The sequence below is a fragment of the Chenopodium album genome, chromosome 14 (assembly GCF_948465745.1).
Source record: "Chenopodium album chromosome 14, dcCheAlbu1.1, whole genome shotgun sequence".
Taxonomy (NCBI): domain Eukaryota; kingdom Viridiplantae; phylum Streptophyta; class Magnoliopsida; order Caryophyllales; family Amaranthaceae; genus Chenopodium; species Chenopodium album.
In genome coordinates this window covers 52314729-52332183 of record NC_137847.1, presented here as the reverse complement: position 1 = coordinate 52332183, position 17455 = coordinate 52314729, and the positions used below count along the sequence as shown (strand labels likewise).

At 31.3% G+C, this 17455-nt stretch overlaps 1 protein-coding gene across 1 annotated transcript; it reads right to left on the bottom strand.

The window, feature by feature from the left end:
- Positions 1-1392: 1392 nt before the first annotated feature.
- LOC145577518 (chaperone protein dnaJ 50-like) lies at positions 1393-6860 on the bottom strand. The gene is made up of 10 exons (XM_081635004.1): positions 6656-6860; positions 6504-6566; positions 6348-6414; positions 4438-4497; positions 3953-4003; positions 3781-3861; positions 2900-3009; positions 2692-2809; positions 2471-2597; positions 1393-1865 (listed from the first exon to the last, which is right to left on the bottom strand). The coding sequence occupies exons 1-10, from the start codon at positions 6772-6774 to the stop codon at positions 1762-1764; spliced, it is 900 nt and encodes a 299-aa protein (XP_081491130.1). The 5' UTR covers positions 6775-6860; the 3' UTR covers positions 1393-1761.
- Positions 6861-17455: the final 10595 nt, after the last annotated feature.

Sequence of the window (17455 nt, the reverse complement as noted above, 5' to 3'; positions counted from 1 at the left end):
GGCGCGTCAGCACGGCCAATCAGATGCTGACACGCGTCCTGTCAGGCGAGTTGGACCAATCAGGAAATTCCTGATTATTGCAACGGTAACAATTTTGTAACGGGTATTTTGTGCTTATAAAATTAAAAAAAAAAAAAAAAATTACCAACGGCTAGAAAAAAAAATTCTCTACAAATAGAGACCCATTTTGCCTATATTTTCATATTTCCAAAATTCACATAAATTTGTTGTATTTACATTTTCTCTCAATTTCTCCCTCATAATTAGTTAAGAATAAATATTATTATTTTATTAAAAAATATATTTTGCATAAATTAATATTAAAAATAATTAATATTGTACTACTCTCATAAATAAATAAATTAATACAAAATTTTGTTAACAATAATATTAAGAAATACTAAATTACAAATTTAATGATGTGTAGGAGAGATAAATATTGGTGGGGTATAGGATTAAAAATAGGAGAGAGAATGGTGGGGATTATAATTTTTGACCATTGGTGTAGAATAAAAATGACCAAGAAAATGCTATGGGGAGGAGGAGTGAGAAAGTGGTTAGAGAGAGATTGGGCAACCAAAAAAATGCCCATTAGTGGCAATGCTCTAAGTTTGAAATACTTGGGTTGGGGGCGTTGGGGCTGTTCAGTGTTTGTGTATTCTTTTGTCAGGCTTTGCGCCTTTATGTTGCGGCAGGTTTGTTATTGGTGCAATTTGGTCCATCAGTTGGACACCGTGGGGCAGCTAAACGCAGGTGTGCTACGAGCATGGTAAATAAGTCAACAGTTAAAAAACACACATGTGTGCACACAATGATACAAGCGTAAAATTCACTTTACATTTTTCATTTGTATTAACAAAGAAGTACTCCGTATTTTCATACCATGGTAATACTATCAAATAAGCACAAATTTTACAGATGGACATTATTAGAGTCGATCAATGACTTAAGTTATCTACCACCATTAAATTTCTGGTACAATGCCAACCTCGCATAATTTTTTATTAATTAAATTAAATTGCTCTTTAGTTATTATGAGCATGAAATAATTAAACTAATATTATTGTAAGCTAATTATATTGTTAGATCAACAAATTGTATTAATTTTTGTTGGGGATTGGCTTGGCAGCGTGCATAGGGTGATTAACATCTTTAAAAATGATTTTAACAAATTTTTTACAATTACTATGTTGTCAAAACAATCCTTTATGCTCGACTGGAAGATCAACTTTGGTTTGCCAAAGTGGAATTACCCAAACATGGGCCACCTGAGAGTCTTTTGTAAAAGTCTTGATTATTGATCTGCGAAAATAAGCAAAATTACGAAATGCAGAATACTTGAGTTGCTTAAGATGAAACTCTCCAGCTAATAGAGCCACAACCTGCCAACTGTAGACAAAAACAGAATACTTGTTTGGTAGTATATGCCAGTGTGAGTATATTTATCACAATGTCTTTTGTAAAAATGCAATATCTTGTGTTCATATTACTAGAATCAAAATTGAAGACCTAAATGTATAACTATCCTAAGTTCACTTTGCCGGTGTGAGTATGTTCTAGATCTCGTTCCATGTTCTTAGATGGAGCAAGTCTTTTACGCAAAAGATCTACACTCGAATTACAACTTCATTAAGAAAATCCCATCCCATTAATTTGACCGTCATTTCCTGCCCCTTCCACTGAGAATGGTTTGCATCACTGAATGAAAAGAATGTCATCTCGGCATATTTTGGAACAAAATTGTCAGCAAAAGAATATCAGCTATCTTCGACGCTTTGATTCTCTCCGCATCTCCGATACGTAGCTGTCCATGTTGGATTTTACCCACAGTTTTCTCTTAACAAGATCATCCTTGGTCGCTTCATCTATGAACCAGCAACACAAAACCTCTATCAGAACTCAAGTATATGATACATGCAGAACAAAAATGCAAGATGCACAGAGTTTCAAACAGGCAAACCAGAGCAATGCCATTGAGCTAATAGAAGTATTTCAAGAGACAAATTAAACAACTAAAGCAATAAAGCAAAACTTTCAGATGAGAAGATCCAAGACCATGGAACAGGACTGCAGTTGTTTTTGATGGAAAGGTCAGTTTCGGTGAGGAAATAGGGTAACAAGGATGATATCAGTATCAAACCTGAGCTACATCATGTCCAATAAACAGATGAGCCCTGATGAATCGAGATTTTAAATCATCTTGCATTAGTTGCATATAAGAAAACCTCTTGGAGAACCCAGGGAATCTAAATTCTGACAACCAATTTTGTCCCTGGGACAAAACATTCACTGCCCTCACATAAGACAAAACATTCACTGCCCTCACATAAGTTCAGGGGTAATTTGCTTTTCCAACAATGGAACATAAAACAAATTTCCTAAGAGTAACCCCAAAACCCCAAGCAAAATCAGCAATCAAACACCCAATTGTTTTTTGGTAATTGATAGACAACAAGAAAACAACTATTACCAAGATTCCTCCATGCATCAGCAGATGCACCAAGTGATCTAAGTGTAAGGTATGAGGCATCTTCCCAAGAATATGGAGCTTTCTTAAAGGTGTATCTCCAAAACCAACACCCATGCCACAAAAGAAGCTGTGAGGACATTCACAAACAATATGTCAAAATCAAGACAGAAAATATTATACCAGACGAAAAAACTCAATCTTTTCTGAGGAATATGTATGACCTTGATGAGAGTGTATGGTAAAAGGACAATTCGAACACCAATTAGGCCCCATACAGACGGCTTTTCAGCTCCTGTAATTTGTAAATCAAGCTCTTTACTCAAATCCTCTTGTACTGTCCTGCAATTAAACCCATTCGTATGATAGGAATTAGCTCAGGATCAGATCAATAAGCCAAAGACATAATATGAAATGAGGTCATGTACAAACTTGTTCATTTTGATATTCTTTTTCCTATTAGATACTCCTCCTGAGCGTTCAAGTTCCAATGCCCGTAGCTTATTTTTGTAAGCAGGTGTCTTCTTAACCATCTCTACAGCCTGCAGGAATTGGAAATCTATGTAAGCAATAAGAAAAGGTCAAAAATTAAGTCTTTTTAATATACACAAAACATACTCGTAGGCACATGGCCCATTGGAATATGAGAATACATAAATGACATAATAAGAAACAAGCTAGAGACTTAGTAACATCACCTAAAGAAGGTTCGTAGGAGAAATTCAGAAATACAGCAACAACGAACATCATTATAACATTAAACACTAAAAGAAAATTCAAAGATCAACTTATCGCTCACTATAGTACCAAAACCAACTAATACACAAGCAAAGATGGAAAATATACAACTGATGCTTCTATCCGACTTCAAAAGTATCAAAATGATGTTTAACAGCTTAAGAATCAGTCATTAAGGAAGATTGCAATACGAAAGTTGTGTAGAATTGCTGGAGTACAGCTGTAAAGGATTGAAATAATCATACATTAGGCAACGTATAAGATATTTAAATATAAAATTGAAATGGATGATAAAATTCTTGCATAACACTGCAGCATAAAAAAACCATAACCTGTCCTAAACTATCAGCAATTTCAAAGTACCTTGTTTAAAGTTCATTGATTACATGTCGTAAAGAACCCTAGATTCTACAAAACCTATGTGATATTACTTTATTTCTTCATCCATATCTGTTACATTGTCAAAGACTCAAAAAGATAAAAGCTAATACCAATTGCACCCCTTATAATATGCTGCTGCAAAAAATAAGATGAAATGACAATACATGGTTTTAGTATAGCGTACACAATAATACCTGATTGTACCTTGTCCACTGATTTACATATTGCAATCCAGAGAGAATAAGAAGAAGACCAACTAGAACAGCTCGAGGATCCTATCATTACAGAGTACCACATCATCAGATGCTAGATATAACATACCAATCCAAATCTAGAAAAACTTGATGACTTAAAAGTAGTTCTTACCGTCTTGTGACCATAGTAAGCTTTGTAGTATCTTGCAGTATTATAGAAAAACTGGAACATCAAGGAGACAAGCACATGAGGTTAGAAACAATAATTAATTTACTTTAAAAACATATTAATTTAGAATAAAGATTTTCAGAACAAAGATGCTTCAATTGAGTACGGCAATCACCAACACCCGTCAGCATCCAGACAGTGCACAGCATAGCATTGCAATGCAATATCTTTAAAGTTCAGCAGTGAGCAGAAATGGAGACAGCCACCTCTAACCAATTAATTATGAACCAATAATTTTTCTATAACACGTAGCAATGAAACAATCAGACAAGAGAGAACACAGTCGTTCACAAGTGTATAATATAACTTAATATTCAGCACATGCAGTAGCTTTTACCATGACTTAATGACACAACTAGATCATCATCAGCACAAATTCAGCCTCTAATTTCTCTTTGTAATTGGAAAAAGAGTGGAATACAAATTACCTCCTCTGGATGCTCTATAGCATAATCATACTGTGAACGTGTTTCGTCATCTTTCAAAATCTGCAGACAATAAGGCAAGCATGCATCCGAAGTACATAAGTCAGTGAACAATACTGGTACTTAACAAGTTACATAAATACTTAAAAAAGCATCCTTGCTCTTGGACCTTACTCAAGCTCTCCTTTCCAAACTCTTTAAATAAGAAGGGACAGTGATTCCAAAATAATTTCCAATTCGTTAACATGCTCTCACAGTAGTCTGACTACTCGCACATGTTTCTTGCCTCCTTTCTACTGATATGGATTTCTCAATCACAATTTTAGCTTGTTACATACATAATGACAATGACACGTTTCTTCATTATCATACAAATTACTTCAGGTTTAAAACTATATACCTACTGACATAGTCTCAATGTTTTTGATCTAGATTTGAATAGATTTCATTTGTTCAAGAAAGAGTGTTTTTCACCTTGGTAAACTCAATGGCTATAAACTTTCCACATTAAACAATAAATATTTTAGAATTCTCATTACCAAAAACGTGTATAATATATTAGAGACCAATAGTCCATTATATACACTCTTACATTCATACAAATTAATCGAGTGTTGACATCTTTTGGATGCACAAACATGGAAAAGTATCACTTACATGTTACATAATTTTACAGTCACTATCCCTCAAACACCCTGTCAAACAACACCAGGAGTATATCCATATTAACCATGTCACTCTTAGTTTTAGGGGATTGACCTTTCACGTTCCACTAAGAAGAAAAAGCTTTAAACCCGTGTCATTAATATGGATGTGAAACACAACATCAATCTCTATCCCTTCAAATAATTAAGATTCTTGACTCCATTTAATCCAAAAGCCTACGAATCGTCGTATCTAGCATTTTAACCAGGCTGACAGAGTGCCAACACTAAGAACTAAGCACTGCCAAGCACCATTTTTATTGTCCAGAGAAAATATACTCACAAAACTAAGCTCTAATAAAGGTACAGATTATTGGCAAAACCTTCCTACTTGATTGAGCACTAAAACCTCAAAATCTAGTCAGAGTAAGATAACCACTATACTTTGCACAACCAATGAACTAGTGCAATTGACCTCTTTTTTTAGCGAAGGGGATGTATAGGGAACCTAAAAGGAAAATGGCATAAATGGGATTCGATCCCATTCTGTAGTTAGCAGGTAGCACCCCAAAATGTTGCTAACAAAGCTAACTGATATCCACAAGGACTATTGTATTTCAGCTATCAAAGATTACCAAAACTAGTGTTCCCTTTATCCCTCCCCTCCCCCCGCATCGCCCCACCCAACAACAGCATTAGGATATTCAATAATTTCACATACCTTTCATACATGACGACTGATGTGAACAACAAGAATTATTCTCAATCTTCAAATAAAAAAAGATTCCATTTAATCCATAAGCCTGCGTAATCAGCACGACATTAACCACATGCACCCACACTTCTTCAGTTCTTCTCTCACTTACTGATCCCCATACAATGGCAAGCATTAAGCGCTACCAAATGCTAAATTTCGTTGCCTAAAGAAACAATACCACACTCTCCTATAGACCTATCGGCGCAGATATTAGCAAAACTTTCCTACCTAATTGAACACTAAATCTCATAAATTCAAGTCAGAGCAAGCAAGATATTACACTTGTGCTCGAAAGCCAATGAACAATTATATTTGCAATTCTTGTGCTCGGAAGTCACAAAGGACAATGACATAGACGGGATTCAATCCCGTGTCATAAGTACCCCAAACTTTACCCGCTAAACTAGCTAATATCCACATCGAATATTCCAATTGTACATCAAAAACGAAAAAGGCATTTCAATAAATCAAGTAAAGATTTCTGTAAAAAAAAAAAAAATCATCAATCATACCTCGTAAGCATTTGCAACCTTTACAAACAATTTTCTAGATTCTGGGTCTGGATTCTTATCAGGATGGCTACAAATAAATTCCAAAAAACCCAAAATTAATCAAAATTTGAATCAAATCAAACTAAATAAAAGCAATTAATTCATTTAATTACTTACTATTTCAAAGAGAGCTTGTAGTAAGCTTTCTTGATTTCCGAAGCGTTCGCATTTTGAGAAACCCTAGAAAAAATTATACCAAAAATCAAGAAATTAATTCGCACTACAAAACAAAATAAAAACAAAAAAAGTAAGAGAAAAAGAGAGATTACCCAAGAAGATCATAGCAATCATCATCATCACAGTAGATGGAAATGGACGGTGTGATGAGCAGAAACAGTGAGAGTGTAAATGTGAGTGCGTAACACCGGATCACTGCCGGCGACGCCATTTTTTCTCTCTCTTCTCGCTTTCAGTGAAGCTAAAGCTAACAACAACACAAGCAAATACAGTTAAGAATTGAATTTTCAACTCTTTTTTTTTTTCCTTCTTTTTTTCGGTAGTTGGTTTTAATGCAGTTTTGTTTTGATTGATTTAGGATTGGGCCGTTGAGTAAAACTGGGCCGGGTTTGGTTAAACTACTTGGGATATTGTTTATGGACTTACTTGGTGTTTACCCATAGGATTGTGGACTTTGAGGTGTTCTACTTGTATGACGTTGGTTTTTGAAAATTTTGTGAAAAACTACCATTTAAATGATGAGTTTGGAGAAGAACTATTATATAAAACGTTTTTTTTAAAAAAAAAAACTACCACAAAAACATAAAAAGTTTGAGTAGCACTCCCTTATCAAGTTTTCCAACTAGAATCTCCGGTTGTGGGGCCCACCAATTAGTATTTCTCTCCTAAAATTATTTCTTTCTCTTCTATTTATAATTTCTAATCTTCGTTTCCCTCTTTTTTCTTATGTTAAAAAAAATTAAAACCCTAATCTATTCATGGTTGAAGTCAATTAATTGTCGTAAATACCTAACAAATAATGTGTATTGAACCCTACATTGGATAATACAGAACAATTGCCTCAAATCCCCCTATTTTAGAAACCCCAATTTCAAATTTTTTTTACCATTAACCCTAATTTGAAGATTCAATTGAAAAATTGTGTCAATTACAAAGCAAATTAGATATACATTATTTTCAATGTGTTCGCCAAACAATTTTGCTTCTTCTCTCACCCTAATAAATTGATGGAAATAAATAGATTAGGGTTCACAACCGGAGATTATAGTCAGAAAACTTGATAAGGTAGTGCTACTCAAACTTTTTATGTTTTTTGAGGTAGTTTTTAAAAAAAAAAAAAGTTTTAAATGGTAGTTGTTCTCAAAACTCGTCATTTATATGTTAGTTTTTCGCGGAATTTCCTTGAGGCTTTTTTTTCGATGAGGAGATAAACCCTATCTAATCGAAATGGTGACGTCTGAGGTGATTGGTTCTCATAATTTGGAGATTGGAATGAGGCATGTTTAGGTGAAACTCATATCTTGTGTTTGTTTATGATAATTTTAATTTCTGAACATACATTTTAAATCTGTAAAGTATAGGGTTTAGATACTCAAGATGGAGGGTATGATTCATATCATACGTACAGGTATCAAATAAAAATTGCACCACCCTTTTTTTTTCTTAATTCTAAGCTCATACTACTTAACGAACGAAAGCCTCCTAATACAAGGTCAATCTAACCATCTATGCAGGTCAACATTTGAGAGTAACACTAAGTAAGGAAATTCTCATTTTTAAACACACGTTGTGAGGCGTGATAAAATTGAAAGAGTTAGTGAAAAGTGAATTCTTTTACTTATTCACTTCACATAATGTGAAATATATTAGTTTTTATAAATAACTAAATACATATATCGCAATCATTAAATCAATCATAATAATCAGCGTTGTTCACAATACATTGTACATAGAAAATATTGAAATAAGTGTGGGACGACACTTCAACGAAGGCTTGAGCCAAATTAATGCATAATTGATTGAGTAAATATTTGGCCACCGTCCAATTACTAGGAGGGCAGACACAATAAACCCAATCATATGAGTATCTGACCTATCAAGAGAGACTTTTATAGTATAAGAAGCATCTTTATTGCAATGGGGACCAGGATTAGAAAGTGGTAGTGATGCTCATATATGCCAAGCATAAAAGCAACCGTCAAAACGCATAGCTGCTATACACTTAAAATCTTACTCTATTATGAGATTTTCCAAACCAAACAAGGTTATTGATGGTGTTGATGAAAAACTCTACTTATGAGTGGTGTGACCTTGAGGCTGATTGTTCCTAAAATGAGAATTGTTCGCATAATTACTACAATTTAATACACTCCGTTTCTTTATAATTGCAACACACACTTAGGACTTGTTATCTTCAGCTTAATTTCAGTTCAGTTCCTAATTTCCTTCTCTCATAAATAATTCAGTTCAGTTCATTAAATTAGAACATGCTCTTAATCATGGTATTTAAGAAAAGTGGACCTTATATATATATATATAAATAATATAATACACTTAAAATAGGGTTAAGAGGTTAGGAGTATAATCAAGTGGGTCATGAGTTTTAAGTAAATGGAACAGACATTTAGTACAAACATTGGAAATGGAACGAAGAGAAAAAAGGGGGGGGGGGGGGATGAACTTATGTAAGTAACTCTCATTTGTTTAATTTGGTTTAATCATGGTAATGAATCACTAAGCTTAACTCTCTTTCTTTTTGTTTGAGGATGATAAGGGAAATTGTTATCTTATGTTTTAGAAATGTAATAAATAGATGGAAACCATTACCCTTGCCTTTAATTGTTACCCAACCTTACAACCAAACACTAACAATAAATAAGTAATGATATAACCAAAAACACACCCTTACCAAGCCTGCTATATTAGTGTTTTGTGATGAGTTGATTCAAAGAATTGATACCACGAGATAAGATGATCTAATTTGACTAATATTAGACCATGACCACTACTAAACGCTAATTGGAGTGTTTGGTGACTTGGTGATTCAAAGAATAAATTCCATCAAAATAAGCTCAGTTTCAATAAGTTGTTTAAAGGAGTTTTTCACTAGCTTATTCAAATATTTTAAGGTGAAATGACAATTATACACTCATTTAACCAAAACCCGATCACAATAAAATATACTACCTCTGTTCTTTCTTTATTTGCATCATTTTGACCGGCACATTTGCCGAGAAACAACTTTGACCATTAATAGCTTTAATTGTTAATTAGTAAAAATTATAACAAAATTATGTTATGAAACTAGACATTATGACGAATCTAATGATATATTATATAATAATATTTATTTATTTTATAGAGGTGAAAAAATTAAGTCGACTATGGTATATTATGTGAATAGTGCAAAAATCAAATTGATGCATTTAAAAAAAACGGAGGGAGTATCAATGTTTGCAAGCACAAACTATTTTATGAAATATAACTTGTTATATACCATATAATTATACAATTAATTCAATCAATTAGTTTAAATCGGCTAAGGGGTCGGAGTGTTCTTTTCACTTAGTTTTATTACTTATCTGATCTTATCTAAACTTATTAAAGATTTTATTAAAACTTAATTTAGTTGTAAAATTAATAATTTGGACAACTTTATCCTAACTTATTTTTCTAGAATTGAACTTAATCTAATTTATTAGACATAAAATGAGTGAAAATAAAATGAATAAAACAGATTTCAACATGTTGAATTTCAATTTTTCATGTTTTTACCAAACACGATCAATAACTTGACAATGTTAAGGCTATACGCTATTCTTAATGAAAAGTAAAGGACGAATCTATTAGGTGGGCCTGGTCCGTGATTAAATAAAGAAAACAGATTATCAATGAAAATGGTCACCTTTACCTTTACAAGACATGACCTCATAAGCTAGTACCGACCCTTTTTCCTTTAATTTAATTCAATATTTTTCTTTGCTTGCCTTTGCTTTGTTTTGTTCTCTCCCTAGCTTTATGAAAGTTTGTCCTAATTTTATTGGTTTTTTCCAAATTTTTGGTTTTTTAATTTTTATCTATGGATGAGAATTTTATTTTTAGCTAGGGTTCTGATAAAAATAGTAAAGATGATTTGGATTCATATAGATTAAAGGTTTGTCATCAACTCTACGATCAAAACATTAGCGTAAATTACAAAGGTCTCTATTTGAAAAGATGTAAAGATATAAAAAATTACCGTTCATGTCAAGTTTGAAACAGTGGTGTATGAGCTATGACAAATATGCAAATTAGTTATGATTTTGATTGTAAAAGTTATGTTAAAATCTCTAAATTTGTGGTTTACAAATCTTTATTATTATTGTAGATGTCGTATGACTATTTATTAATGATATTATTTCGTCTTGTAAACAAAAACTGTCATTATTATTATTATTATTATTATTATTATTATTATTATTATTATTATTATTATTATTATTATTATTATCTTTCATAAAAAAAATAGCAAGGCCAACAAAGTGATAAAAGAATAATAAAAATATTCTTTACTTTGTACCAGATATGATTCACATTTATATGAGTAGCAAATATTACACCCGTTTCACTTACTATTCATTGAATCAATTTTTTTTTTTTTTAAAAAAATGTTTGGTTATTTATTGCTAATTACATACAAAACAAAAATCATCACGTGAAATCTTGTTAGATTTGTTTTAATTTTACAAGTCACCAAAACAAAAAGCATCGCGTGATATCCAAACATTAAAATTTTAAAATTTACATTAATAAATAATTAAAGATATAATTGATCAAATATGTGTATTGGTGATCGCGTAAAATGCAAGTAAATAGAGGAAAAAATGAGTTTACTAATTAAGATATTTTACAAATATATTTTTTTTATTTCAACTAAAGGGTGCTATCTATTTAATTATTGATCTTAACTTTTATGATGAGTAGTTGATAAATTTGAAAAGACAAATATATGTTTAAATAATTTAAGACAATTTCATATTTTCAATTAAGTTCATATAACAATTCTTCTAAATGGTTTTGAAAAAAAAAAAGTAAAAATTATTTAAATGTAACACACTATTATCTAATCAAAGATTAAACTTTTTTTAAGACGGTTATAGATTAATCCTAGACGAACCTTATAAGTCCTTATTTGCATTCCCCCCCCCCCCCCCCCAAAATTTTACTTGTAGCCTTTTTTAAAAAAAACAAAAAATTTTACTTAACTCGGTTCAGTTCGATTTTTAGATTTTATCCAAATTAGAGTTTTAGACAAGAGAGTAGATAGTAGAGACAGAATTTATTAAAAATAACCTTATAGGAAGTTGTGTATCCCGATTGAAAATCTTACTTGATGCCTAATTACTCTTTAATTGGGACTAAAGGGAATATAGAACATGCATGGTAGATTCATTTTACCACACAGCCACACTCTTTTCTCTTCATGGTAGAGTAAGTTTGCGCGGGTTAAAATTTTTCTTGTCCAATTAACCTGTTAGATCAATTTTGTAAATCTCCACAATCACTTGCAGTAGTATATTACGGAGGTCAATTCTTCAACACTTCCTTTCACATATAAGGTCCATTTTAACCTTGTCTTATTTTATTTTTTGGACTAGAATGATTCTTCACTACTTCATATATTATGTATATTCTCTTATCGTCCATTGCCCATTGCCCTTTGCCCATCGCCCAACCCATCCCTAGGAAGGTACCAGTAGTATTCGTATTAGATAGCGTAAGTCGGTACGAATCAGAATTGGTCTTACTCATGCTATACCGCGGGCGGAGAGTGCCACTACTAAGTAGTACAGTAAGTACTAACTAGAGTGGTGGCACTGCAAAGGGATAACTAGTAATAATTCACAAAAAGGCCCATGACATAGGCAACAATTTTCCTCAGAAATTGTAGTAGTGTCGCACTCGTACATTGTACATAAATTCATTTCAGAAATCAAAATTTCAATCGGCTGCCCCTGCCACTGTTGTGGGGGAGTCATGTACAAGAATCTGCGTTAAAATTTGGACCGTCATCCAGATAAGAAATTTTAATTAATTAATTAATTACTCCTATAGCCGTATGATACAAAATTCCATCCATAAAGTGATAAAAACTACTTGCACTTTGTACTACGTAGTTTCTACTCTGACGATTAGTACTCGTAAAAGAAAATACTACGGAGTACGTACTTTCTGAAAGTTTTGTGTACGGTAGGGGGACGAAATTAACCTTTAGGGAATATAACTTATTCTTAATTTTAGGTATTCTTTATGTTAATAACTCTTTTTTGAGACGTTAAGAATAGCGTGCGTATATCCATACCTTTAAAAATATTTAATTTTATGTTTTCCCACATTCATATTACTAATCGTTGAAAAGTTTTTCGAATATGTCAAACTATTACGCGAGTACATTAGCCACCTTAATAATTATGAGTAGATCAATTTAGATCACGTAAGCAAAACACACCTTTAATATTAATAATTATTTGCATTGCCGACTGCTTTAACCCTAATCATCAATAGTCACCACGATCTATTCTAGATTAGTAGATTACAACAGCAATGTCAAAATTAGTGGGGAATAAATGGATAATTGATAAGTAAGTACTAGTACTCACGCCATTATTTCTTTTTATTTGCTCCATTCATTATAATGAATTTCCCTTATTAATTACCCCATTCTATTTTGGGTCATAATTGTTACTTACTTACATTGACAAGGGACCAGTACCACTCCCGTTATATTTCTCTTATTTTTTTCTTAATAAAATAGATTTACAAGACGGAGCAAACAAAAGAAAATGAAGGAAGTATACTCCCTCCGTTTTTAAATACTTGCTCCACTTTTCTTTTGCGGTCGTTTTTAAATACTTGCTCTATTTCCTTATTTGAAAAACTTTTATAATATTTAATTTATTTTTCTCAACTAACGGAACCAAATATTATTACTTTTAGATTCTCTCTCCTCCAATTTACCTTTCACTAACTCCACTACCTCTATATTTTATTACTTTCTTTAAATTTTCCTAAAATTCCGCACATAGAAAAATGGAGTAAGTATTTAAAAATGAAGGGAGTATGTTTTTAGCAAATGAGGGCCAAGCCAAACAAGATTGATAAGTAATAATAACTGACACAAACTTTTGTATCGATTGTGATGGATTATTCACAAGTCATTCAACTGTACACATTATCACCCACAAATGTACACTTTAAAACAATTATTATGATGATCACTATCATTTTTTAAAAAAAAAATTTAAATATGTATTCTGCCGACTACGATATTACACGGGGTATTGAATTCATTATACATGTATGTATAAAGGAGTATATAAAAGAGAAAAATGTCCCTTTCTTGTGAGACAGTCACCACGTCTGCACAAATAATATTAGCGCTGCACTCTGTATGTCCACTGCCTGCAACCGTCGAGTCAATTAAGTACGTGTATAATTGTATGAATCGACGTAGCTTCAAAAAAAGTCATCGTCAGAGGGTCATATATGTATAATTTATGTAATTATGTGAAGTTCATACTTATCATATGTTCTCACCGTGAAATTCCAAAACTTTTACACTTCCTCCATTCTTTTTCTATTGCATTACGAAGGATTTCACGTATGCCAATATATTACTTTGGCTATTAATATTTATAATTATATTTTTATAAAAATTATAAAAAAAAAATTGATAAAATAGATTTTGAGACGAATCTAAGTATACCCTACATAATTATATTTTTTCTAATGGATAATCATAAAAAATGGTAAAAGAACAATTAAATAAATAGTGTAAAAGTCCATATAATGCAATAAAAAAAACGGAGAAAGCATGTATACTTTGTCAAGAGAATCTATTCCACAAGATTTAATAAGATTCCATCTCAAAATCATATGTCAATAGAAAGAGTACTCATTTAGCCTTAAACGTAGTTAACCCTATCTTCTTTTACTGATGTGGGGGCACTTACATTGTTAGGGTGCAAACAAAGATATACAATTATCCAATGTTGTATTTTGCTCATTTGTTGTTTTTTTTTTTCTCTTAAGATTTTAAAATGAGCAAATTAAATGAACAGAAAATACCCTTATATGCACCTTATACCCGAGTTTATATAAAAAAAAATTCGTCTCCTTAAAATTGTCTAATTTGATAATTACTCCATATTAAATGTAAGTAGTTTTCGATTTTTATAAAAATTGACATTAGTATAATTTGATATACATATGAATACACGAGCTTAACCATTAATATATATAATTAAAAATTAATAAATATTATTAAAAATATAATATTGGGCTCTTATCACTTCCACCTTAATGATCTTATATAATAATATTCAATAAATATAATTGCATATCAGTAAAATAAGTTCAGTTCTGTAAAATTAATTTTAATTTAATAATTTCGGTTCAGTAAACATTAGAAATTTTATAGAAAAATATAATAGAAAATCAGTAAAAAAAAAATAGTTTCAGTTCATTAAAAATAATTTTAGTACAGTAAAATTAATTACAATTTATTATAAATAATTTAAGTTCAGCAAAAATAAGATATAATGTCCTTTAATTTATTATTGAAAAATAGGAAGAAGAAACGTAGTCCATCCAGTCATACGGCATTACGGCCATACTGCAAGAACAAACTAAATTGCATGTAGTATTTTGATTACGCGTTACCTGTGGAGCAGGCCATTTAATTTGGTTAATTGGCTCCAACAATACTATGTCCTTTTGACCTTCTCCTTCACAAGTCTCACAGATGAATGATTAACCCACACGCCAAACTGTAGGAAAGTCGGTTAGCTTTTATTTCGAGATCCTATAATAATTGCTACTCGTACTTGTGTTTTAGGCAAATTGTTTCATTTGTTTAAAAAAATAGATAATGTTATACAAGGGTTATGTATAAATATACACTAGAAAATCGTACACAGTTAGGAAATCATAAAATATAAACACTAAGTACGTTAATTTACACGTGTTTTTGTCATAAATTCCTAATTTTATATGGAGGAGAATCTTTAAGAGTGTATTCAATGTTTAGAGCTACATATAACATTACCCTAAAAAAAATATACAAGTGAGGTATTGTTACTTCTTTGGTCACTTTTATAAGGTTATTATTCGTGTATCAGAAAAATAACTTTGAAAGTACTGTAAGTATAATGCAAATAATTTATTTGGGAATATGTAAATATTTTGATAAATGAAAATTATTGCATTGGAACTGTTAAAATATTAACATGGATTGATTGATTTAGGTAAGTGTGCACGGAACATAGACAACAAAATTAACACGTAAATTTGAGAAGTAAAGTAGAAAATAGATGAAATAAACACATAGATTTTAGTGCAATGATTCGGTCAACATGACCTATGTCTACAGAGTAAGGGATAATATTTTCTTATTATTTTGTAGCTTTCATGGTGGATAAACAAGATATATAACAAAATGAAATACAATGCTCTCCATCTCACAAAATCTCTCAAGTGGTGTTACATATTAGTTTGAATTGGCTAGGCTAATCAATAGAAGCACTTCTAATTGTCCACCAATTGACTCAGTTATAAAACATAAGAAAATCCTCAATTATTCTCTAAGAAATGAAAATAGTTACGGAGTGTACAAGATTTTGAGACTTTGAGTGGTTATTATTCTCATTAGTCTCATACTCTCATTACATTTGTTTGTTACACGAGAGTTGGCCTCGACACCTCGTCAAAAAGAAGGAAAAAAAAAAAAAAAAGTTGCTTGTTTCATGAAGTAAATCAAAATTTTTCATTAAAACTTTCGTGAAGGTTTTGTTTTTTTTTTTTTTTTTTGTTTTTTTTTTTGTTTTTTTTTTTAAATTACAGAGTTATTTTTATTTTTGAATTTTAATCATGATCAGATAACAAGAGTTAAGCTTCGAACAAATGATAGTAATTAAATCTTATCACAACTATCTATAATGTAAAGTACCAGTTCGTTGCTGGTGAATAGTAATTGGGGTTGTATTTAATAGGGAAAATCGCGTGTAACAATTGAGAGGGGAGAACCTAATCTTCTATAACTGAGCCCCAAATTCAAATTACCCTAAAGGGTAAAACTAGTAAAATAAAAACAAAAACAATAATGTAAAGTCACTTTGTCCCACATGAGCCAACTTTGATTTATTTATTTTTAAAAGGTAAGGAGAAGGAATTTGACAAAACCTCAACCCTTACAATTTTTTTAGTTTGGTATTTGCGAGTCAAACACTTATAGAATGAGGGGGAAAAGGTAAGGAATTTCACCCTCAAAGTGTCTCTAATAGAGATTAAGCCCTCTATCTCAAAATTGAAAAGTACAATCTTTCAAACAAGGCCAAGCTTAGCTTGGTAACTGAGCAACCTTTTAATGTGTAACCTAATTTGAACTCTTTTTTTTATTTTTTTTTCCAGTACTCTTTTTTTTTTATACACTTTTTGATAATTTTGGTAAACAAATTGAAAGCAATGAGAGAAACACCCGCTCCGTTCATTCATTCCTTTTCATGCTAAGTATTCAAGTGGTTTACTTTGATTTTGAAGCTAAGTGACATTAGAATTTTACTTAATTACTTAATTGTGTTGGCAAGGGCTAGCTTTCGTATTCTAGAGGAAGATTTACATTTTACACAGAGTTTACACATGACTCATAGTTGGTAAAAACACAAGAATTTGCAACTTTTTTTAGACCCTTACAACTTGTGAACATAATCAATCAAACCAAATTTAATCCTTCATACATATGAAATTATATGCATGTGAGAAACAATTTCCTAGTACATTCTATACATAACCAAATAAGCACTAAGGACTTGTTCTCTTCACCTGAAACAAGTCTGGTCTGATCTGAATTTTTATTATCTGGTCTGATCTGATCTGATCTGATTTAACAGTTTGACTAAACTTTAATCGCATTTTAATACTAATCTACAAAGAAAAACATTATCAAAATGGATCTTGTTGGATTTGTCTCATTATGAACTTTTCAAATATGTAATTTTTATAATTTTTTTTAAATACGCAGTTAACAATATTTAACGATAAGTAAATAATAATTAAAAGTTTTTATCTGGTTTGAT

Coding starts and splice junctions, on each gene's coding strand:
- LOC145577518 (XM_081635004.1), bottom strand. CDS start 6,774: ATGGCGTCGCCGGCAGTGATCCGGTGTTACGCACTCACATTTACACTC. Junction 3,010..3,780: donor AGTGGACAAGGTACAATCAG/GTATTATTGTGT, acceptor CAATTCCTGCAG/GCTGTAGAGATGGTTAAGAA. Junction 2,810..2,899: donor AAGAATATCAAAATGAACAA/GTTTGTACATGA, acceptor GTTTAATTGCAG/GACAGTACAAGAGGATTTGA.